Here is a 25,565-nt window from a genome sequence, read left to right as displayed (position 1 = left end):
AAGAAAGAGGGATCCCTGGGTGGCGCAGCAGTTTAGCGCCTGCCTTTGGCCCAGGGCGCGATCCTGGAGACCCGGGATCGAATTCCACGTCGGGCTCCCGGTGCATGGAGCCTGCTTGTCCCTCTGCCTGTGTCTCTGCCCCTCTCTCTCTCTCTCTGTAACTATCATAAATAAATAAATATTAAGAAAGAAAGAAAGTTCTTCCAGTTACCCCTCTAACTTCTGCCCACGGGTTCTCTTTCTCTGCCTCTGTTGCTACCCTTCAAGTTTTGTTTTCCTCTCCATATAAGCATGTGTTCCTTTCTGTTCCTTTAAGAGTCTTAGCTTCTATAGTCCTCGCTATTCTAAAGATCTTTCTAGCAGTTATCATTATAGGGCTTATTTTGGCTCAGATACCCAGAAAAGGACTTTTGTTTACTATTTTACTAGTCCTTGCCACACTGCTATGAAAAAGGCACTGTTGTCCCTTTTCCTTTACAAGTGAGGCTTTGAATATTTTTTTCTGGATTAGTTGAGATGTAATTGACATGCATGATTGTATAAGTTTAAGGTGTCAACACAAGGATTCGTTATACGCGTGTACTGTGGAATGATTACCGCAATAAGTGTACTAACACAGGCATTGCCTCATATAGTTACAATTTTGGAACATGTTTTTTTTTTTTTAAGATTTTATTTACTTATTCATGAGAGACACACAGAGAGAGGCAGAGACACAGGCAGAGGGAGAAGCAGGCTCCCTGTGGGGAGCCCACTGCGAGACTCGATCCCAGGACCCCAGGATCACGACCTGAGCCTAAGGCAGACACTCAGGCACTGAGCCACCCAGGTGCCCCCAATTTTGGAACATTTAAATTGCTCACCCAGATGTACCCAGACAGTTAGTGGCAGGGTGAAAATGTTCTCCTGCAATGCCTAGAATTAAATCTGATCCTCTGAATGCCCTTGGGCTGGCTCAGAGTAGAGGATCTTTATCCTGATTCCCCAGTCTGTGGGCAAACTCTTCATTTCAGATTTCCTCATTCGTGACCCGACAGAAACATGTCTCTAAATAGGTATTGTTTTTCACTTCTCATGTTGAAAAAATACCACATACATTCAGAATAATGAATACAACATAATGTGCATTTTAACAAATTTTTGTTGTGAACAAGCTATGTGACCTCCACCAAGGACAAAAAATAGGATAACACCAGTATCAGAGTATCTGACCGGTTCAGTTGATAGAGCACATGACTCTTAATTTTGGAATCGTGAGTTCAAGGCCCACATTGGGCAGAGAGATTACTTTAAAAAATAATAATTGGGACGCCTGGGTGGTGCAGCCGTTGGGCATCTGCCTTCAGCTCAGGGAGTGATCCTGGTCTGGGGATAGAGTCCCGCATCAGTCTCCCTGCGAGGAGCCTGCTTCTCCCTCTGCCTGTGTCTCTGTCTCTCTCTGTGTGTCTCTCATGAATAAATAAATAAAATCTTTTTAAAAATTTTTTTAAAAATAATAATACCACTACCCCCAGAAGACTTGTTGCTGGCCCCTTTCCAATCATGGCCCTCTCTGTTCCCCTGGGTATCCTCACTTACATGGGAATTTTTGCTTTGCTTGAGTTTTACCATCTAAGTTTGCAGCTCTAAACAATATACAGTAGTTATTTTTGCCTGTTTAGTAACTTTATATAAATGGAGTCATTTATTCTTTATTTGCCTTCTTTTGTTCAATACCTTTTTAAAAAGACTTGTCCATTTTGTTGCTGTATAATATTCCATTCTATGGCCTTACTGTAAGTTATTTATCCATTCTACTACTAGACATTTGAGTCCTTTCCAGTTTTTGGCTATCATGTGGCAAAAACACTCTTATGCATGTCTCAAATGCCCACATTTCTGTGGATATGCATACAAGAGTGAAATTGCTAGATCACAGGGTATGAGTGTCTTCAGCTTCAGTAGTTAATGTAAAATTAGTTTCTACCAGTTTATTATTATTTTTAAAGATTTTATTTATTTATTCATGAGAGACACAGAGAGAGAGAAGCAGGCTCCATGCAAGGAGACTGATGCAGGGGCAGCCCCGGTGGCTCAGCGGTTTAGCACCTGCCTTTGGCCCAGGGTGTGAACTCCTGGAGTCCTAGGATGGGGTCCTGCATCGGGCTCCCTGCATGGAGCCTGTTTCTCCCTCTGCCTATGTCTCTCTGTCATGAATAAATAAATAAAATCTTTAAAAAGGAGCCCGATGCGGAACCCCGATCCCAGAACTCCAGGATCACGCCCTGGACTGAAGGCAGGCACCAAACTGCTGAGCCACTCAGGGATCCCCTAGTTTCTACCAGTTTACACTCAATCTCACAACCCTGAGACAAAATCAAGAGTATGAGGCTTAACGGACTGAGCCACCCAGACACCTCTTAAGATTCTATTTTTAAGTAGCCTCTACACCCAACTTGGGGCTTGAACCCACAACCTCAAGGTCAAGAGTTATATACTCTACCTACTGAGCCAGCCAGGTGCCCCTATATCGTTATTTTGGATTTCCTTTTTTTGGTGTAGTACCAGTTCAAGCACTTTGCTATTCTTCTCTTAGGTTCTTCTCTTAGGTTGTCTTTATTTTAATTGATTTTTAGAATTTTAATTTTATATTCTTATTGTTTATTGTGAGTTCTTTAATCTACAATTTCTTTGCCAGTTATGCATTACAAATATTTTTTTCTTATTTTGTGCCTTAACTTTTCACTTTCTTATTGTTTTTGGTTTTTTTTTTGAAAGATTTTATTTATCCATGAGAGACACAGAGAGAGGCAGAGACGTAGGCAGAGGGAGAAGCAGGCTCCTTGTGGGGAGCTCGATGTAGGTAGGACTTGACGCCAGGATCCTGACAGACACTTTACCACTGAGTTACCCAGGTGTCCCTTATTGGGGATTTTTGATAGGAAGAACATGGAGTATTACATGAATATGGTGACATATACTAAGCTTTTGGAATTTTTTGTCTTGTTTAAGAGGATATTCTCCAATGTTCTCTTCCAAAAGCTTTATTGCTTTTCCTTTCCCATGAAGGTCTATGATTCACATGGAATATATTGCTGTGTTTAGTGTAAGCTGGGAGGAATTTGATTTCATATTTTTCCAATTGGACACCCAGAATAGTTTATTGAAAAGTAGATCCTTTCCCCTCCTGCTCTGCTGCGCTACCTTTGTCATGAATCACTTGCCCAAATACGTGTGGGGCTGTTATCTGGGCCTTCTGTTACATTCCATTGGCATGTTGGTCTATCCTGCTGCACCAGTACCACACTATCTTAATTCCTACAGTTTATAGTTGATAATAAGGTTTAATATCTGGTAGAGCAAGGCCTCCCACCTCTCACGCCTACGCATTTTCAGGCTGGGATGGTTCATACACACAGATCCATTCAAACGTTTATGCAGTGTGTGGGTGGGGGGGTAGGGGTGCTGGGGGGGGGGGGAAAGCCGAGAGAGGATCCTGTTTCCATGGCATCCTCCCAAAGGGCGGGCACGTAGAGCCACGGTGCCAATCACCCTGTAGGGAGATCACAAATGCGTCAATGGGCTCCCTCGTCACTCATCCCAGAGGGCCCGGCAGCTCTCAAAACCCAGAAAGGACTCAAAGAAGACAACACTCCAGGCGCGCCTCTTCCCCCGCAGCCAAGACACACGCGGTTCCCGCGGATCGCGCGCGCCAGTCCCGGCCAGGCTGGCTAACACGTGCTCGACCCTGTGGGGACCCCACGCAGAGTCCTACCCGCCTCCGCGGGCCGGGCAACCGCGGGCGAGACACCCTGAGCGGCTGGCACGGCCCGAAGGGCACGGGCGACCTCTCTGCCTACTGCCCGAGGGCCGGACAACCGACAGACCCACCCCACGGTCCGACCCGCTGACTCAGGCGGAGCGGCCGCCGGCGCGCACCCTCCGCCCCAGCCCGTGGCCGTTTCCCGCGCCCCGTGGCCCCGCCCAGCCGCTCACTCCCGGTTCCTGGAGCAGGCCTGGAGCGCGCTCTGCACGTTGGCCAATAGGAAGAAAGGTTCCCGGGTGGGGGGAGGAGGCGTCCCGGACCCGAAGGCCGCGGTCGGGAGCAGGCTCCCTGGGGTCCCTCGGGTTCCCTCGCCAGCCCCTCCGAGGTAAAATCATTCTTTCTCTCTCTCTCACTTTCTCCCTCTCCCCCTCCACCAGCACTTTTCCGCCCGGACTCTCACGCATGCGCGCTGCGACTTTCAGGCCGGCCCTGAAACGAGAGAGGGGGAGGGACCCTAAACCGCGATCCCCTAGGTCACTGGGGTAACGACACAGCTCGAAGTGGCCGCCGCCGCCAGCGGTCCTCAAAACAGGAATTGTAGCACCAAAAGATTTGAAGAGGTCCCACCGAGATTTGAACTCGGATCGCTGGATTCAAAGTCCAGAGTGCTAACCATTACACCATGGGACCTGCTGGCTGCTTTAGGCGGCCGGGAGGCTTCTCAAGCCACGTGGCGCGCGGAGCTGCCTCCCCCGAGCGGCGGCGGAGGCCCGGTTCCCCCCGCCCCGGCCCCCGCCCGGCCCCGGCGTTCTGCGCCCGAGGCCGCCCGTGCCGGCTCCCGCGGCCCCGACGGTGGCAGTCCCGGCTCGTGTCTCTTGCCGCCGCGCTTCCTGCTCTCCTCCCGGGGTCCTGAGCCGCGCCCCGGGAGGCCGGGGGGGACGGCGCTGGGGGGCGGAGAAGGCCGGCGGCGGCCCCGGGCGGAGCAGGGAAGGCTCGGCGCGCGCCGCCTGGGCTTCGGCCTTGTTTATTTATTTATTTCCACGAGGCGCTCCGTGCGCGGGCCCTGTGGCCGAGCGGGGAGGGAAGCGGCTTGGCACGTGGCGGACGGCGGTTCAAAGCCCCGGCGCCCCCCAAGGCGCGGAGGACCGGCGCGGAGGACCGGCGCGTGGGCCCGAAGCCACGCTTTTCGACCGAGGCCGGGACACCCTGCCTTATGGGCGGCTTGTTGTGGGTGGTTTGTTGCAGCCTGTAGGTGTTGGTCAGCAAGAGACAGACTCCCTCTTGGGGTTTTCCAGGTCGACTTATTTAATAATAACCTTTAGAACACCTGACTCAGGGGTTCCGCTTTAGTAACTTTATCCTAAAAGACCGTGCCAAGTGTTCAAGGTTGTTCTCAGCTGTGATGTTCACAGTGGTAAAGATCAGAATATAAATATCCATCAAGCGAAAATCGATTTAGTATATGTTGACAGTATCCACAGGATGAATATGCAGTAATTGAGGGGATGAGTTTTTATTGTATTGACATTTTTTTGTTTTTTGTTTTTTTTTTTCATTATTTTGATTTATAGCATTACATTGATGTATTGACATGAAAAGAGCAATAAGCCTAACCAGAACAACACCAAACATCTACTTAACAGTTTGTATGTATAATAAAATCCCACTTACATACGCAAACTGTTTACGTGTGTCATAGTCGTTTGCCATTTATTCGCCCTGTGACATCTGACTGCTTGTCTTAGGGATCCAGCATGGTGTGGGTCTGGGTGACAGCAGGGCTGGGCTCCAAGGCAGATGCACTCTCCAGAGTGACGGTGTCCCTTAGCTGGGCCAACAGGACTAAGAATCCAAAGCAACTGATGCCCAGAAACAGGGATGTTTTAGAACCTGTTCTGCTGCTGGTGTAGTTGTGTCACCCAGTGTCTCAGGCGCAGTGATAGCAGCCATGCTAAGTCCACTGGCAGCAGAAGTTGTGTCCTAACCCGTGTACCCTGGATCCTGACCATGGCTGGGTTTCTGGTTGCCCAGCTCCCCCTCCTTCTTGTCCATTTTCTTAAATTTGCTTTTCTTAAGTTTTCTTAAGTCTGATGCTATGAGCTACCTGACTTCCTTCCAAGAAGTACTGTTCCTGTGTAAGTTACCCAGAGTCTGTTTCTCTTGCCGTGGACCAAAAACCTGCTTAGCTCAAATCCAAAAAGGTCTGCTGTTGACAGATATCCCTGGGGAATCAATTTATTGAGGCCCCATTTCTCATAGTTTATGATTTGCTGTATTGCTTGAAAAAATATTTTATGATTCTTGTATATTGTCAGAAGAAACATTAAGGATTTTCCATTGCGAGGAATGAACCAAACTCCCACTGACTTTCTATGGTGGGATGTGGGTGTCTCTGTATTGGGCTGGAGTAACAAGATTGAATTGACTTAAATGGTTTTAGCCTCTCTGGTTTCCCATATCTTTCTTGTTTTTTGTTTGTTTGTTTTGTTTTAAGATTTTATTTATTTATTCATGAGAGACAGAGAAGCAGAGACATAGGCAGAGGGAGAAGCAGGCTTCTCACAGGAAGCCCGATGCGGGACTCGATTCCAGATCCCGGGATCACGCCCTCGGCCAAAGGCGGATGCTCAACTGCGGAGCCACCCAGACCAGACATCCCAATAAATAAAATCTTAAAAAAAAAACAACAAGTCTGAGATCAGAGAATTTTAAGGTATTCTCTCAAATTTCTTGTGAGCCTATAAATGGCCAGCCAATGGAACAACAGATGCAGGGAGGTTTTGAGTGAAGTGGAAAGTATTCACGTTCACTGTCAAGTCCAAGTCAGTTTCCCTTATCTGAGCTGACGCTGCTCACAGCTGGCTGCCATAGAATCAGCTTTGCTCTGTGTCCTTGCCGCCCAGGACAGGTGACATTGAGCCACAGATGCCCTACTTTGCCTTGGGAACCCCAGCTATGCCAGTAAGTCCTAAGTGCCACCTTGTGCAGGGTGACAGGTGATGCCCTGAGTCTCTGAGCCTGCGGCCCCACCCCCTGCTCTGGGCCTGGCATTCCAGAGGCTCTGACCTGGGAAATCAGGAGAAATCGGCTGCTCACTTTCTTTGAACAAAGCAGCACCCACATTTTATCCTTTTCTTGAATGCTTTCACGTTCTCTTTTTAAAATAATTATTTTATCTTTTCAGAATATAAAGCATTGTTAGGGAAAATGTAGAAAATGCAGTGAAGTAGAAAGATTTTTAAATAACTATAATTCCAACAAGCACTTTTTTTAAAAAGTTCATTTTCTTTAGCAATCTCTCCACCCACGCTGGGCTCAAACCCAAGACCCGGAGATGAAGAGTCCCATGTTCTTCCGACTGAGCCAGTCAGGTGCTCCCCAAAAGCACCTTTGACACTTGATTTTTTTCCACTTCCTGTTTTAAAATGCTTTTTCACATAGTCTTCACTGTATAGTTTTGTGTTCTGCTTTTGCGTTTAATATAATGACATGTTACTTAAAAATCTTGTTTCTTCTTTCCTTAAAAACTTTAAAATATGTGGGTAATACATCAGCACAATACAAAATTCACAAGGTATAAAAGGAAATGTGCAGATACATAAAACTTCCTGACTATAATTTTCTGCTTTCAGAAGCTGTTTCTGATGCTCTCCTTTTAGAGATATTTTATTATACAAATATATATGTATATGCATACTCTTTTTCTTTTCTTTCCTTTTTTTTTTTTTTTTTTTTTTTTTAAGTAAGCTTTATGCCCAATATGGGGATTGAACTCACAACCTCGAGATCAAGAGTCACCTGTTCCACCAACTGTACCAGCCAGGTGTCCCATATTCCTTTTCCTTTAAAAACTGAAAATACTGTTCTGCACCTTGTTTTACTCATTTAGTACCATATCTTGAGGATTGTTCCATAATAGTACATACATCTAATTCTTTTAAGTGGTATTTTATTGAGATATTATTTATATGAAGTAAAACGCACAAACCTTAACTGAAGAAATCAGTTTTTTTTTCCAAGTATATATACACACATGTGTGACTATCACCTAGATCAAGATATAGAATATTTCCATCTCCCCAGAAAATTCCCTGGTACCCTTTCTCAGTCATTCCCTATCCTGCTCCCCTGAAATCACTACTCTGGTTTCTCTATCACTGAAAGATTAATTTTGCCTATTCTATATCTATATTAAGAACATACCACAGAACGATATCTTTTGCTCAACACAGTATTTTCAAGATATATCCACATCACTTCATATATCAGTGGCATGTTTTTTTGTTTGTTTTTTTTGATTGTCAAGTAATATTCCATTGTATGAATACAGAGTATGTTAGTCCAGTTGATGGACATCTGATTGTTTCCAGTTTGGGGCTAATACATGCAAAGCTACCATGGCTATTCTTTTTTTTTTTTTACCATGGCTATTCTTTTTTTTTTTTTTTTTTTTTCTTTTTTTTTTTTTTTATTGGTGTTCAATTTACTAACATACAGAATAATACCCAGTGCCCGTCACCCATTCACTCCCACCCCCCGCCCTCCTCCCCTTCTACCACCCCTAGTTCGTTTCCCAGAGTTAGCAGTCTTTACGTTCTGTCTCCCTTTCTGATATTTCCCACACATTTCTTCTCCCTTCCCTTATATTCCCTTTCACTATTATTTATATTCCCCAAATGAATGAGAACATATAATGTTTGTCCTTCTCCGACTGACTTACTTCACTCAGCATAATACCCTCCAGTTCCATCCACGTTGAAGCAAATGGTGGGTATTTGTCATTTCTAATAGCTGAGTAATATTCCATTGTATACATAAACCACATCTTCTTTATCCATTCATCTTTCGTTGGACACCGAGGCTCCTTCCACAGTTTGGCTATAGTGGCCATTGCTGCTAGAAACATCGGGGTGCAGGTGTCCCGGCGTTTCATTGCATTTGTATCTTTGGGGTAAATCCCCAACAGTGCAATTGCTGGGTCGTAGGGCAGGTATATACCATGGCTATTCTTGTGCAAACTTGTTTTGGTCTTGGGTATATACCTAGAAAGGGATTGCTGGCTCTTAGGGTAAGTGGACATTTATATTTATATTTATTGGAACTGCCAAACAGCTTTCCAAAGTGGTTGTACAGGTGGCTCAGTGGTTTAGCGCCTGCCTTCGGCCCAGGGCGTGATCCTGGAGACCCGGGATTGAGTCCCACGTCGGCCTCCCTGCGTGGAGCCTGCTTCTCCCTCTGCCTGTGTCTCTGCCTCTCTCTCTCTGTGTCTCTCATGAATAAATATATGAAATCTTTAAAACAAAACAAAGTGGTTGTACTGTACTATTTTACCCTCCCAACAGCAGTGTATGAGAGAGTTTCAGGTGCTTCACATCTTAGTAAAGAGGTGGTATTGTTTGTCTTTTAAATTCAGCCAATCCAGTGGGTATGCAAGATTTCTGCTTATGGTTTTATTTATTTTATTTATTCATGACACACACACACACACACACACACACACAGAAAGGCAGAGACATAGGCAGAGGAAGAAGCAGGCTCCTCATGGGGAGCCCAATGTGGAACTCAATCCTGGACCCCAGAATCATGCCCTGAGCCACCCAGGCGTACCTATAGGAATTCTTTATATATCTGGGATACGAATCCTTTGCTAAATGTTTGTATTACAGATTTTTTTTTCCCAGTCTGTGGCTTTTCTTTTCACTTTCTTTTTTTTTTTTATGATAGTCACAGAGAGAGACAGAGAGGCAGAGACACAGGCAGAGGGAGAAGCAGGCTCCATGCACCGGGAGCCCGATGTGGGATTCGATCCCGGGTCTCCAGGATCGCGCCCTGGGCCAAAGGCAGGCGCCAAACCGCTGTGCCACCCAGGGATCCCTCTTTTCACTTTCTTAAGTGTCCTTTGATTAGCAGAAGGGTTTGATTTCAGTCAAATCAAATGTGTCTTTTTTAGGGGGACACTTTGGTGGCTCAGTTGGTTTATCGGCTGCTTTCATCTCAGGCCATGATCCCAGGTCCTGGGGTCGAGCCCTGCATCGGGCTCCTTGCTGGGCGAGGAGTCTGCTTCTCTCTCTCCCGCTCCCCCTGCTTGTGCTCTCTTACTCTGTCAAATAGAGGGATAGAATCTTTAAACAACAACAACAAAACAGTACCTCTTTCTTTATCTTTTATGATTCATGCCTTCGGTGTCCTTGCAGGCAGAGAGCTGGGATCTTATGCCAAGCACATGGGATAGGAGAGGGACAGATTATTGAGTTATATAATTAAAACTTTGATAAACTCTCGGTAAAATTTCAAGGAATAAGAGACATAGATTTTTGTAAGGGAGACTTGTTTGAAGCCAGAGCAAGAAGGCTGGAAGGCATGAGGGCCAGGAGCATCCAGGCAAAGGATTAAGAAAAAGAAGAGCTGTATTCAGTTATGAATCCTCTGTGAAGGTCATTTGATGTAAGGCTGAGTGGAAGAAATTGGGTAGAGACAGCGACCATCTGGGAAACTGGTGATCCTGAAACTCACTGGTGTCTGGAGCACAGACTATGTGCTTATCAAGACTCTAGAATATGAAGAAAGGGAACTGGTAGGAAAAATCAGCAAGTGGGCATGTATTTGTTTATTTTTGAGAGACATAGAGGCAGAGACAGGAGAAACAGGCTCCATGCAAGGAGCCAGATATGGGATCCGGTTCTGGGACCCCAGGATTACGCTCTGAGCCCAAGACAGACACTCAACCACTGAGCCACCCAGGCATCCCTGAAGGTGTCCTGTTTTAAAGCAGGTGTAATATGGTTCTTTAAGAATGGCTTGCAATCCGGGGCGTTGGGGGGCTCAGTGGTTGAGCGTCTGCCATTTGGCTCGGGTGGTGGTCCCAGGGTCTTGGGATCAAGTCCCGCATCGGGCTCCCTGCATGGAGCCTGCTTCTCCCTCGGCCTGTGTCTCTGCCTATCTCTCTTTCTCTGTGTCTCATGAATAAATAAATATAAATCTTAAAAAAAAAAACCCACAAAAAATATTTGGGTGGAGGAGGGCATCCAGAAGAAAGCGGATTCCAGTGCCATTTCCACTTCAGCCACCTGGAACAGCCACACCCACACATGCAAGAGGCCAGTAGCCTGGTGGCCAAGGGATTGCTGTTGGCTGAAAGTCGCAGCAGCCCTTTTCCTTTCCTGATCAGGAGGCTGGGAGGAAGTGGGTAGAGGGGAGACAGAACCGGCTGGAGCTCCCCCTGGGGGGCTCACACGATTATTTGCACCCACTGGTCTTGGAATTTGAGGTTTAGCAGAAGTCTCCGCAAAGATTACCTTGCCACCTTCACTGCCCTTCGCTGTCACCTCCCCATGAGGGATACTTCCCTGACTTGCAGTGTCCTGCAAGGAAACCTCTGTCATCGCTCTGATCCGGGCCGCTTGATTGTGTCTGAAATTCGAGGCTGGAGGGAGGTCTGTGTGGCTGTTATTGTCTGTGACCTGATTTTTGCTTCCAGACCACTCAAAGAGAAAACTTTTTAGTTATGCTTTTCTGTTTTGAAAACAGGCAGACACACAGAATAGTTGTATTATCCAGGACACTGTGGTTATAAGTAACAGGAGCCAACTCAAATTAGGTTAGGCAAAAGGAAGAATTATAAGGGTATAGCATTTCACAAAATCCCAGGGTAGGACTGTAGCCAGACCTCAGGAAAGAACCAGAAGCCTGTCAGGAAGCTCTTGTTTCAGTTCCTCTTTGTGCATATGTTGCTTTTTTTCTTTTTTTTTCTGGCTAAAGGCTGGCCGTCCACAGAGCCTTGCTTTGCAGACCCAATTCGAGTTCTAAGACAGTCTGATTGGTCTTTGGTGCAGGAGCCTGCCTCTCTTGGTCCTGTGCATTTTCACCAGGGAGTGGGGTTGTCACAGTCTCTGGGTAGTGGACCAGCCTGGAGAATTGGCCTGAAGTTTAGGCAAACACCCCACAAGAGCTCCATTTTAACTACTCCTCCCTGCTGGAGTAGAAGTTTCCAGATCTTGGAACAGGGAAGAAAATGTATCTGGAACATACTGGTGACAAGCATGTCAAAATGGTCCCTGCTCGGGGACATTGGTGAATGCTCTAATTGCCATGAAAGCACACCACTGTGTCCTCCTAGATCACGAATGCAATATTTAATCAGGGAGGCAGACCTTTTCGTGGAACCAGGCCTGAGACAAGTCAGATATATCTGGCTAAATATTTAAAATATTTTATTTATGTCTTAATTATTAAAATATTTCAGTATTTAAAAGCTATACCAACTGAAGCTGGCAAACTGTTGAAATACATTCCCTATCCTCTTACCTTGACAAATATATCTTTATAATGGAAAAATAAAAAATATTGGCAAGCCGTGGTCTCCGTGTGACTAAAAGTTGGCAACATACCAAAGCAATGGAATTTAATCATCATTGTGCATGTTTGGTTGTTTAGTTGATGCACTTGTGACATTTGGATAAGAAAAAAAAATAGATGATGGATATAATTTATATTTTATCATATATTATTCCATATAATTTAATTTTCTTTTGTTTCAGCAAAATCACTAATTATGTTTTTATAATCAAGGTTTTTCACAAAATTTGTAGCCAATGACAGTTTGGGTTTTTTTTTTTTGTGAGATTTTATGTTTGTTTTTTGTTTTTTTGTCAATGACTATATATATATATATATATTTTTTTTAAGATTTTATTTATTTATTCCTTTGAGTCACAGAGAGAGAGGCAGAGACACAGGCAGAGGGAGAAGCAGGCTCCATGCAGGAAGCCCGATGTGGGACTCGATCTCAGGTCTCCAGGATCACACCCTGAGCGGAAGGCAGACGCTCAACTGCTGAGCCACCCAGGCATCCCAATATATATATATATATATATATATATATATATATATATATATATATATATATATATATATTTACAATTTATTTATTTATTCATGGGAAACAGAGAGAGGCAAAGACCCCAGCCTAGCGAGAAGCAGGCTCAATGCAGGGAGCCCGATGCGGGACTGGACCCCAGGACCCCGTGATCATGACCTGGGCTGAAGGCAGACAACCACTGAGCCACCTAGGCGTCTCTGCCAATGACGTTATTAATCTGTCAACAAACTATATCCCGTGGGCCAAAGGCAGCCTATGGCTTGGTTTTTGCTGCACAGGCTCAGAATCATTTTTGTGTTTTACTTATTTTTTATTTTTTTAGGAGAACAAGTTTATTATTTATTTCAGAGAGCATGAGTGGGGGTGGAGGGGCGGGGAGCAAAGGTAGAGGGAGAGAGAGAATCTCAAGCAAACTCCACGCTGAGCATGGAGCTGGATCTCATGACCCTGAGATCATGACCTGAGCCGAAATCAAGAGTCAGATGCTGGGCAGCCCAGGTGGCTCAGCGGTTCCCGGGTGGCTCAGCAGTTTAGCGCTGCCTTCAGCCCAGGCATGATCCTGGAGACCCGGGATCGAGTCTCACATCGGGCTCCCTGCATGGAGCCTGCTTCTCCCTCTCCCTGGGTCTCTGCGTCTCTCTCTCTGTGTCTCTCATGAATAAATAAGTAGAGTCTTTAAAAAAAAAAAAAAGAGTCGGATGCTTCACTGACTAGGCCATCCCATTTTTACATTTTAAGGAGTTATATATTTTAAAAAGAAAAAAAGACCTTCAGTGGCTTACAAAACTTAAAATGTTTACTGTCTGGTCCTTTACAAAAATTTTGCCAACCCTTAATCCAAACTATGTCCCAAGGTCTGGTCTGCCAACTCTTGCGACTAGTCTGCATGGAGATAAAGAGCTTGGGGCATGGTTTTTTGTTTTTTTTTGTTTTTTTTAAGACAAAGCACACTGTTTTAGTTGAGCTGATATTTTTCATGGCAAGACTTTCTCGAAGAAGGAAACAGTGTGTTGATTACTTTTTGACGCATGTTCCTTATGGATTTGTGGACCAGCACACTAAGTGCTGTATTCCTTAATAATCTAAGGAATTTAAAAAGATGAGTGTGTTCAAAGTGTGCAAAATTTACCTCAACGGTAAATTGAAGCAAATGTAAAAAGTTTTTATTTTATTTTATTTTTATTATTTTTAAAGATTTTATTTATTTATTCATGAGAGACAGAAAGAGAGAGGCAGAGACACAGGCAGAGGGAGAAGCAGGCTCCTCACAGGGAGCCCGACATGGGACTTGATCCTGGGTCTCCAGGATCATGCCCTGGGCTGAAGGCTTCACTAAACCACTGAGCCACCCAGGGATCCCCTGTAAAAAGTTTTTGAATTAAAATTGTTTTTTATGTTGTTAGAAGTTATTTTTCCTTTAAAATACTCAAAATTGGGGTACGTGGCTGGCTCAGTCAGTGGAGCATGTGACTCTTGATTTCAGAGTTGTGAGTTCTAGCCCCACATTGGGTGTGGAGATAGCTGAAAAAATAAAATCTTTTTAAACATTTTTAAATACTCAAAATTATCTACTAATATGAAAAGATAGTGGGGTCTGAGTGGCTCAGTCAGTTAAGTGTTGGACTTCTGGTTTCAGCTCACATCATGATCTCAGGGTCATAAGAAGGAGCCCTGAGTCAGGCTCCATGCTCAGCATGGAGTCTGCTTGAGATTCTCTTTCTCCCTCTCCCTCTATTCCTCCTCCAGTTCGGGCTGTCTCTCTCTCTAAAATAAGTAAATAGATAAATTTTTTAAAAGATTAAAAGAAAATCAAAATTCTAATGGACAAATACCACATTTAAAAATCAAATTTAGCTATTTTAAATTTAATTTTTGAACATTTAAGTCATTAAATATTTTTATATAAGTAAAATTATTGCAACTTCAGCATTCAATGACCAACCAAATTGCCAATGCAAATAATTGATGTCACATTTCAAGCATCATACATCTAGATCTATATATGTAAGAATTAATGAGTACAAATGGTTTACTATTTTTATTTTTTATTAAGATTTTATTTATTTATTCATGAGAGACACAGAGAGAGGGGCAGAGACATAGGCAGAGGGAGAGTCAGGCTCCCCACAGGGAGCCTGATGTGGGACTCGATCCCAGGACTCCAGGATCAGGACCTGAGCCAAAGGCAGACGGCTCAACCACTGAGCCACCCAGGTGCCCAGTCTATTTTTAAATGTCCCTTCAGCCACTTTGTGCAGTTGCTTTGACTACTATACTAGTTTTTTAGCACTTCAGAACCATGAATGAAAGGCAAGAAAATTGACACTAGTACTAGGCAAGATTCTACTGCTATTTATGGTATCTGAGGCAGGATTTAACAAATTAAAATTTTGTTCTTTTCCTTTACCTAAGCATTTGGCCACTCAGGTCTCACCTGCACTCCAAAGCACTGCCACAGAGGGTTTTTTTTTTTTTTTTTTTAAGATTTTATTTATTCATGAGAGGCACACACACACACACACACACACACACACAGAGGCAGAGACACAGGCAGAGGGAGAAGCAGGCTCCACACTGGGAGCCTGAAGCGGGACTTGATCCTAAGTCTCCAGGATCAGGCCCTGGGCTGAAGGTGGCGCTAAACTGCCCTGCCACAGAGTTTTGATGCGTCTGGATTGCAGTTGTCATTTGAGGACATGAGGTGTGAAGAAGCATTTCCCTGGGGCCTGAACACTGTTAGTCCCGGGAGTGGGTATCTAGGATAACAGGTTATGCTGTACTCATGCTGAGCACTGGATCCCAAGTGACAGAGATTCCCGGTATTCATCCGTCAGCACGTGTGTCTGTGATATACAGTGTTCTCTAGAGCACAGGATCCAGCAAGGGGCTTCTCTTGCCTGATTTTTTTTTTTTTTTAATTATTTATGTGTGAGAGAGAGAGAGAGAGAGAGAGAGAGAGAGAGACAGGCAGAGGGAGAAGCAGGCTCCATGCACTGGGAGCCCGACATGGGATTCGATCCCGGGTCTCCAGGATCGCGCCCTGGGCCAAAGGCAGGCGCCAAACCGCTGCGCCACCCAGGGATCCCCTCTTGCCTGGTTCTAAAGGCAGGACTGAATGGGACAATCCACCATCATCTTCCCATTAGCTCTGTTATTTTTTTTTCCATTAGCTCTGTTATTATAGGTAAAGTGCATGTACTATTACACCAAATGATTGTCCATGTTAAAGCTGCTGAAGCTTTTGTAATAGAATTCTATTTTCTTTTATTTTTAAGATTTTATTTAGGCAGAGGGAGAAGCAGGCTCCCCGTAAGGAGCCCAATGCAGGACTTGATTTTGGATCCCGGAATCATGCCCTGAGCCGAAGGCAGGTGCTCAACCACTGAGCCACCCAGGGGTCCCTGTAATAGAATCCTGATGACGTACAAAATGGAATGAGATAGGTGTTCAACTCTGGGTTTGGGAGTATTAAAAAAAAATGATTGCCATAGCAATCATTAAAATTAAATTAAAATCCATAGCTGGGAAATGCTGAATTAAACAAAATTAACCCAATTTCTTCACTGCAGGACTTCTAGGAGACTTTGTTTTTTAAAGATTTTATTTATTTATTCATAGACACATACACACACACACACACACACACAGAGGCAGAGACACAGGCAGAGGGAGAAGTAGGCTGACGTGGGACTCGATCCAGGGTCTCCAGGATCACGCCCTGGGCTGAAGGCCACGCTAAACCCCTGGGCCACCCGGGCTTCCCTTTTATTTAATTTTTTTATTTTTATTTTTTAATTTTTATTTATTTATGATAGTCACACACACAGAGAGAGAGGCAGAGACACAGGCAGAGGGAGAAGCAGGCTCCATGCACCGGGAGCCCGACATGGGACTCTATCCCGAGTCTCCAGGATCGCACCCCAGGCGAAAGGCAGGCGCTAAACCGCTGCGCCACCCAGGGATCCCCTGGGCTGCCCTTTTAGAGACTTTAATATTCTAATGTGAATTGCAACTTTCCAAGAGGGAGATACAGCTTTCGGTATTTTTCAAAATTGTTGGACCACCAAAACATTTTCATGGAGTTTTATTCATATCTCAGAGCCACATTTTCAGGGATCCTGAACTACCCCAGAGCACCTTCAGCAGCAAAGAGTGGAAGCCCTAAAGGCAGGTACAGTAGCTATAGAATCTGCAGACTCCCGAGATAACAGACAGAGCCTTCCTCCACAACATGTGATGGCTCCTTTCTGCACATGACATGGGTCTTGAGTGATCAACAACTGATCTCAAATTCCTGGCAGCACCACTGCACTTACACTATTTATCATGGCACCTTAGCACAGGTTCGGAGTTCAATCCCTGGTGTTCTGGAATGTGTCCTTACAGTAGCGAGTCTGATGCCAGGGAAACCTTTGTTCTGGCAGACAGGAGGCTACAGTGCTCACTTCCCTTTCTCCCTCTGCTGCCTGAATCCCATCCATCCTCCCGGCTTCAGCTGACCTCTCCCCACAGAGACTTCCTCAGCTGCCTGGGCCCCAGTCACTCCTCTCTCCCCTGGTTCCCTGATCCTGGCTGCACAATTCTGCTAGCCGACTGAACTGGACCAGGCTGCATCATCCTCAAGACCAGGACCCTGCATTAGTCCCATTATTTGAGTCCCCAAGGTAGCAACAAATAAACATTTGTGGATGTTGGAGATGATGCTTCTGACTATGATATAATTTCTACCAAATAATCCTCAAAACCCCACAGCCATTCTTTTGACCAAGGATACCAACCCATAATATATTCTTTTGCATGAGATCAAATGAGATGATGTGAGATGCCCTGTGCACGGATGCTCCACAAATGGTACCACAACATACAAACAAATAATGATTATTACTGATAGGCCTCTGTTGCCCTTCTCAGGGATTGGTCCATTTCTAATGACCCTAAGTCTCTGATGGAAATTGTTAGTCACTGAGCCCGACTCATCTGTCCTACCCACTCTGGCTTGTTCTTTACAACATTCATCTCATCGGGAGTCCCTATTTTGGTAGCCCAACCACCAGTTCCGCTGTCCTAGACACCCACAACCAATAAGTCTAGAACATTTCTGATGCCTGGGCACCCTCATGTGGAGCACTGGAGATGGTTCTTGAAGTAGTGGAGAGCCAGCTTGAACTGGACCTGGTCGTTGGTGTTGGTCCGGAATGCACTGTAGGTCTTCTCCAGGATGGCCAGCTCCGGATCAGCCATGGGAGATCGGACCTGGTGACCTATCACCACTTCTGGACATGATCCCACGAGCAAGCTCCCGAGCCCATCGATAAAGAACTCTGCCAAGAGAGGAAGAACATGACCTTCACCCAGAGCATATTCCAGGTCTAGTGGGGGAAGGGAAGCAGGGGTATAGTTTATACCCATGGGGAGGTTGAGCGCCCTGCAAAACCACCTGTCCAAGCTGATGAGTTGGAAGGAAATAAATACCCACATTTCTCAGAGGTATGGACAGAGAGACACAGATGAGCTTTCCAGCTGGACAGAACTATGAACTCCAGAGCTGAGGGAATAAGAGGAATGAGGGGTACACCTGGGTGGCTCAGTGGTTGGGCGTCTGCCTTTGGTTCAGGTCATGATCCTTTTGATCCTGGGATCAAGTCCCACATTGGGCTCCCCACATGGAGCCTGCTTCTCCCTCTGCCTATATTTCTGCTTCTCTCTCTGTCTCTCATGAATAAATAAATAAATTTTTTTTTTAAAAAGGGGGGCAGCCCGGTGGCTCAGCGCTTTATTTATTTATTTATTTAAATTTTTATTTATTTATGATAGTCACACAGAGAGAGAGGCAGAGACATAGGCAGAGGGAGAAGCAGGCTCCATGCACCAGGAGCCCGACGTGGTATTCGATCCCGGGTCTCCAGGATCACACCCTGGGCCAAAGGCAGGCGCTAAACCACTGCACCACCCAGGGATCCCGGCTCAGCGCATTAGTGCCGCCTTCAGCCCAGGGCCTGATCCTGGAGACCTGGGATCGAATTCCACATCGGGCTCCCTGCATGGAGTCTGCTTCTCCCTCTGCCTGTGTCTCTGCACCTCTCTCTCTGTCTCTTATGAATAAATAAATAAAACCTTAAAAAGGGGGGGGGGAATGAGGGAGGGGACACAGCTGGAGGGGTAAGGGTGTCTCACATGGGAGCAGCAGATGGGAGATAGGAAGTCACAGTGAGGGGAGGAGGGAGGCAAGAGAGACCTTGAACTCCCGGGTTGGGGGTTGGGGAGGGAGAGAAGCCCACTGCTGAAGGCAAGGGCCATGATCAGTGGCTCAAGGTCCCTGGAAAGCATAAATCCCAAGGCCAGTGTGCAAGCCAGCACCTTCCTCACTCAGCCTGTCCCCACCTGAGTGAGCCACTCGCTGCAGGCGGGGGTCGAAGCCCACTCTCTGGAGTCGCTCTGTGTGGGCCAGGAAGAAGTTGACAACGCCACTCGTCACCACGCAGTTGGGGAAGTCGTCCAAGGGCCTGAAAGAGCCTGGCCTCCTGTGAAGGCAGTCCCCATTCTGACTCTTCTCCAGCAACAGCTTAAACTGGAACACGTTTCCAAGCACACTGCCACCTACCTAATCGGTGGGCAGAGAAATGCATGTTAGAAAACCCAGACTTGATAGATCCATGTTGCCTCTGCCAGGAAGCCTTCCTGGACTGAACCTCAGTTACAAGAAAACACACCTGTTCTCTACCCTTCATACTATTCCTTGGATACTTTTTTTTTTTTTAAGATTTTATTTATTTATTCATGAGAGATGAGAGAGGGAGAGGCAGAGATACAGGCAGAGGGAGAAGCAGTTTCCACACAAGAAGCCTGATGTGGGACTGGATCCCGGGACTCTGGGATCACGCCCCCAGCCAAAGGCAGGTGCTCAACCGCAGAGGCACCCAGGTGTCCCTTCTAGGATACTCTTTTGCTGTGGTAGCCACAGCCCTCTGGGCACTTGGCTATATATAGGTCCTTTGATCTTTTCATCCTGCTTGATGTGAGAAACAAAGGCAGAAGGAAATGTAGATAAAATTCAGCGTCCATCTAACCTGCAGCCCATTGACAAATACTTGAGGCTGACGGAGTATAAAGTTCCTACAGGAAGCCCCCAACTGCCTTAATGTTAATGCCTTGCCAGAGGGAAAAACAACCTTGGCTTGACAATAGCCACGCCTCAGGGTTCCCGAGTCTTCTTTTTCGCACTGTGAAAATCCTTTTGAAACTTCCCTTATCTCTACCTCCCCCAACCCCAGAGTATATAATCCGCTGCTCCTCACAGTCCCGGGGCAGCTTCTCTTTCGGCCCATGGGTCCCATCCCTGTTCTTGAATAAAACCACCATTTTGCACCAAAAACGTCTCAAGAATGCTTTCTTGGCCATTGGTTCTGGAGTCCACCAACCCTCACCTACATTCAAAAATCTCCATCACTGCTCACTCCAGAAATGTCCATGGAGCAGAGAGCACCAAGTACAAGGGGCAGACCGCTCTGCTCCACTTCCCCTACAGCAGGCTCACTCTTTTCAGAAGGCAAGTACCTCCCTCCTTGAGGAGGAGCAGTGTTGCGGTGCAGGCGAGCGGCAGCCTGCGTGCACACGGGTCCCTTTCTGGAGTCCCTGCTGCCAGGCTTCCTGCAACGAGCCACGTGCCGCGCATCTCAGGCTGCCCTCCTCCCACTCCTGGCTCTCCTGAGCCGTCCACGCGCTCACGGAAGATGTGTGCATTTACACGTGTGAGCCCCAGCAAGACAGGATGAGCAAGGACATCCATTCCTGAATCAGCGGCATCATCCAGGGTGGCTTATTGTCCCTGTCCTGCATCATCAGTGCTTTCCTCTTGCCTTTAGCAAACAGACCCTCTGGGTTTTGACTGGCCCAATTTTTTTTTTTTAATATTTTATTTGTTCATTCACGAGACACATAGAGGTAGAGACAGAGGCAGAGGGAGAGGGAGCCCGATGCAGGACTGGATCCCAGGACCCCGGGATCATGGCCTGAGCTGAAGGCAGATGCTCCGCTACTGAGCTACCCAGGTGTCTAACTGGCCTAAGTTAAGATACAGCCAGCTACATCACTGAAGACTCCCTCTCCGCACTTTCCTTGTGAGGTTTGACCATGTGTCTAAGTCCTGGCTGAAAGGATGGAAGTTAGAAGGGATGTCTGCAGCTTCTAGCACATTCTTTGAAGACAGATGCTTGTCTTCCACTTTCTCTCCCCTTTTCTTCCGGCCATGCAGCCGAGGACCATGACGACAGTGTGGCATCAAGACAAGGAGGCTAGTCCAGGCTGACGCGGGAAGTAGAGTCAGGTGCCAGCTTGGATTTTTACATGACGGCAACTATGCTTTCTACCTCACTGATGCTACTGTGATTTGCTCTCTGGAAGAGTAGCCAGGAGAGGTCTTCATCAATACAGATGCCTTGGGGACTGTCCTGGAAGAGGTAACTGTGATCACAATGACACTGATCTTATACATTTCCTGGTTTTTCTTTCTTTAAATTGTTTTTTTTGGGCAGCCCGGGTGGCTCAGCGGTTTAGCGCCGCCTTCAGCCCAGGGCCTGGTCCTGGGGACCCGGGATCGAGTCCCGCATTGGGCTCCCTGCATGGAGCCTGCTTCTCCCTCTGCCTGTGTCTCTACCTCTCTCCCTGTGTCTCTCATTAATAAATAAATAAAATATTTAAAAATAAAAAAATAATTTTTTTTAAACTTCAGCTTTTATTGAGCTACCTTTTAATTTATTGAGCTACACATTAAAAATGTACATATATTTTTGGAAGCAGCCCTGGTGGCGCAGCGGTTTAGCGCCGCCTGCAGCCCAGGGCCTGATCCTGGAGATCCCACCTCAGGCTCCCTGCATGGGGCCTGCTTCTCCCTCTGCCTGTGTCTCTGCCTGTCTCTCTCTCTCTCTGTGTCTCTATGAATAAGTAAATAAAAAATCTTTTAAAAAATAAATAAAATTGTACATATATTTTTAATTATATATTTAAGGTGTACAGCTTGATGTTTCTTTTTTTTTAAATTTTTTTTAATTTTTATTTATTTATGATAGTCACAGAGAGAGAGAGAGAGGCAGAGACATAGGCAGAGGGAGAAGCAGGCTCCATGCACCGGGAGCCTGATGTGGGATTCGATCCCGGGTCTCCAGGATCGCGCCCTGGGCCAAAGGCAGGCGCCAAACCGCTCTGCCACCCAGGGATCCCCAGCTTGATGTTTCAACATATGTGTATACACACTGTGAAAAGATCACCACGATCAAGCTAATTAGCATATCCAACACCTACTTAGTTACCAGTGAGGACATGGCCAGAAGATCGAAGATCTATTCTCTTCACACATTTCAAGAATACAATACAAAAAAAAAAAAAAAAAAGAATACAATACAGTATTATTAACTGTAGTTGCCTTTTTCTTTTCTATTTGTGAAATGATTTTTGATGTTCTCATTCTTTTTTTTTTAAGATTTTATTTATTCATGAGAGACACAGAGAGAATCAGAAGGAGAAGCAGGCTCCCTCTGGGGAGCCCAATGCAGCCTGGGATCACGACCTGAGCCAAAGGTAGATGCTCAACCACTGAGCCATCCAAGTGCCCCTCTTTTTTTTTTTTTCAGGTGCCCCTCTTCTTTTTTTTTTTTTAATGTCATTAGGGCTACCTGTGCTTTTATTTATTTCTATTTTCTTTAAAAAAGATTTATTTATTTATTCATGAGAGACATAGAGAGAGAGAGAGAGGCAGAGACACAGGCAGAGGGAGAAGCAGGCTCCATGTAGGGAGTTCGACATGGGACTCGATCCCAGGACTCCCAGGATCATGCTCTGGGCCAAAGGCAGGCGCTAAACTGCTGAGCCACCCAGGGATCCCACATTCACATTTTTTAAAATGGTGTGTGACGGAACCAGAGAGTACTGCTGTAGTGAGCAGTACACCACACCACTTCTAGTGATACATAAACACACCTCTTTAAAGATAGAACAAGGGTTAATGTGTGTATGTATGTGGGGATCCAAATTGCTTGGAAAAAAAGTAAAAATGGGAGGCAAAAAAAGAAGCCACAGACGTCCTGATTCCTAGTGTGATGCTCTCAACCCGAGCTGTGCTGGTTTATGCATCTCCTACAACAGCCCCTCCCCTTCCTGGGTACCCTTCCCCTCCTGCCCCATCCTCTCCTCCCTCTTCCCTTTCCCTCTCCTGGATGTCTCTAAAGATCACCACTGAGGTAAAACTGGCAACCCTCCCTTACCACATCCAGTTCTGTTTTCTCTAGGACATCCACCAGCACTTCAATCTTGGTCTTGTTGTTGAAGAGAAAATCATCGTCCACCCAGAGAATGTATTTGGTGGTGACCTGAGATATGGCCAGGTTCCTACCAGCAAACCAACCCTGCAGGTGAAATGAGGTTAGATCAGTAGTTGCCATTCTTGGCCACATATTAGAATCACCCAGGAGCTTTCTAAATTCCCAGCAGCCAGGCTGTGCCCGAAATAGGTTGAGAACCACTGGGTTAAAGTGAGTCCATGTCTCAGAGGCACTGGAGGAAAAACAGTGACTCCCTGAATCAAAGACTGAGGCGAAGAAAGGCTAGGAAGTCCTTTCTTGGTCCTAGAGTCAATGTGGATGGATTGAAGTCCTTTTTCAGCTGAGTGTCTGTGACTCTCCTTCTATTGCCCCTTATGATGCCTGGAAGGTGTGAGAAGGTGGAATGCTATGGTATATGTAATACCCATTTCCTTCTGTGTGTCCTTGTGGGAAGGAGGGTGTGCGTGTGGGAAAGAGAGAGAGAGAGAGAGAGAGCACCTCTAGCTTGGGTGACATAAGGATCACAAGTTCCTCTGCGTGTCAGGAATCCTTAGAATGTCAGGCACCTCAAGTCACTTAGAAGGACCTCAGTGAATGTCCCAAGTGCGAGGGAAAGCAGAACAACTACCTCGTTAATGAAGAAATGGGAGCATGATCCAATTTTTCTGTGAATTTGGAGTTGGCAAAGGGACTCCGAGGAGAATCCCACCCCCTCCACTCCAGGATCATGCTTCCTTGGGAAAGCCACTCAGGCATCCCCATCCAGGGTAGAACCTGACTCTTGGGGCCCTCTTGTCCCAAGACCCAGATGTCTCCCCACCTGGGAAGGACGTACCTTCCCAAAGGGCATGGTGTAATACTCCACGTGGTTGTCAGTAATCTTCAGGGGCTCCTTGCTGTCATCAGCTATGATCACTGTCAAGTCTGGGTAGTACATACGAATGCTCCGGAGCAGAGTCATGAGTTTGTGGGGACGGAGGAAAGTTTTGGTGGCAATGGTCACCAGGTCTCTGAGCTTTCTCTCTGAGCAAGAAAAGGGTAAATGTCACAGCTCTGCCTTTTGGGAAGCCTTAGTGACTTGACTTATACTCTTCATGATTGCCTTATGCCACGACCCCACAGTGTGGGCCTTGTGCCTCTCGTACACCATTAGCACTTAGTAAGAGTTTGTTAGTTGGGACAGAGAATAAATATATTTAAAATATACCTAGCTTGTTGAAATTTTGTCTGTCTTCTAGAATTTCTTTCCCCTGTTGGCTCCACTATGCCACTCCCTACTGTCTGTGTGAATGCCTCATCTTATGCTTGCCTGTCAGCATTTTGCTTGCATCCTGCCCTCATGTTAACACTAGGAATTGCAATGCACTGAGCTCTGCCCATCATGGGGCTCCAGATGGAGGGGCATGGGGCCCAGGGAAGGAAGAAAGCATCTAAAGGACTTGGGACCTGCCCCTGTCGTCAGCTGCGGTCCTAGAGAGAAACACACTTGGTCTCTCTCCTCAGGAAGACATGAGTGGAAGTAGGTCAGTGGAGGGCCTGGGCCAGATCATCCAGCTTGAGGTGTGAACTTGGAAAAGGAACAGGCTCATGATGAATCAGCTGGAGCTGCTGGTGTGTTTTCTGGGATTTAGTCACCAAATGTGGAGCCATGCCAGCTGACTGAGCCCGTTGGATGTCTGGGTGGGTGGGCTCTGTTGGACTCCATGCATGCTGACAGCCACAACACTACCTGGGGCTTGTGGGTGAGTGCTCCAGAACCCCACTGCAGAGCTCCTTCTCAGAATGATGGAAGTCAGAAGTCATTCCAGAATGCCCTTTTTAATACCTGTTCCCCCTGGGTCTGAGGGAGTGAGGGAAAAATGATCAGTGGGAAGAGTCAAGTAACTTGTGTTCAAGGACATGCCAAATAAATTGTGTCCTTCCTTTTCTTGAGCCACCTGCCAAGTTAGGTTCTTTTATGATAGTAGAGAATCAGAGGCATGAAGTACTGTAGGGTGTGGTCAAGATAGAGGACTCCTGGAAGTTGGTGGTATAGCTTTCTGTTTGAGATTCCTTATTTTTCTAAATATAGAGCAATGATAAAGAAAAATACAAAGATATAACCATGCTCAAAAATACATTTTTGTTTTAAATAATACACATTATTTCTGGGACACCTGGGTGGCTCAGTGGTTGAACATCTGCCTTGGGCCGAGGTCCCGGAGTCTTGGGATCGAGTTCCATGTTGGGCTCCTGCAGGGAACTTGCTTCTCCCTCTGCCTATGTCTCTGCCTCTCTGTGTCTCTCATGAATAAATAAATAAAATATTAAAAACAAACAAACAAAAAAGTGACACTACCTCACAGCCATCCTCAGGCCCAGCAACCAACTCTTTAATAACTCCAATATTATTGGAGACAGGAACCCTGAGACTCCAGTATAAAAAAGTAGATCAGAAATCTGGGGAAACAGGGAGTCAATCCAACTGTAAAGCTCTGAGATGGGAAGGAATCAGGAGAGAGAAAGGAGAGACGAAAAAACAAAACAAGCAAGTGAAACCTCCTACTGAACATGAGCTCACCAACAAAAATTACGAAACGCTTAAAGAAAATTAGTATGAATGACAGCCAATGAGTCTACTGTGTACAAA

At 46.0% G+C, this 25,565-nt stretch overlaps 1 protein-coding gene and 1 non-coding gene across 2 annotated transcripts in view; both read right to left on the bottom strand.

Moving 5' to 3' along the window:
• Positions 1–4,363: 4,363 nt before the first annotated feature.
• On the bottom strand, positions 4,364–4,435 carry TRNAQ-UUG (transfer RNA glutamine (anticodon UUG)). The gene has a single exon. It is a non-coding gene; the product is annotated as a tRNA-Gln (tRNA).
• A 12,257-nt stretch (positions 4,436–16,692) lies between these two features.
• The window catches only part of B4GALNT2 (beta-1,4-N-acetyl-galactosaminyltransferase 2), a 51,581-nt gene continuing 42,708 nt past the window's right edge, over positions 16,693–25,565 (bottom strand). The window contains exons 8-11 of the mRNA XM_035721157.2: positions 23,772–23,959; positions 22,880–23,020; positions 19,005–19,224; positions 16,693–17,944 (exon numbers count right to left, since the gene is read on the bottom strand). Coding sequence (XP_035577050.1) covers positions 17,739–17,944; positions 19,005–19,224; positions 22,880–23,020; positions 23,772–23,959 — 755 coding nt within the window. The 3' untranslated portion in view covers positions 16,693–17,738. The remainder of the gene's footprint in view (positions 17,945–19,004; positions 19,225–22,879; positions 23,021–23,771; positions 23,960–25,565) is intronic.

This window comes from Canis lupus, chromosome 9, assembly GCF_003254725.2.
Source record: "Canis lupus dingo isolate Sandy chromosome 9, ASM325472v2, whole genome shotgun sequence".
NCBI classification, from domain to species: Eukaryota; Metazoa; Chordata; class Mammalia; order Carnivora; family Canidae; genus Canis; species Canis lupus.
This window is presented reverse-complemented; position numbering and strand designations above follow the sequence as displayed.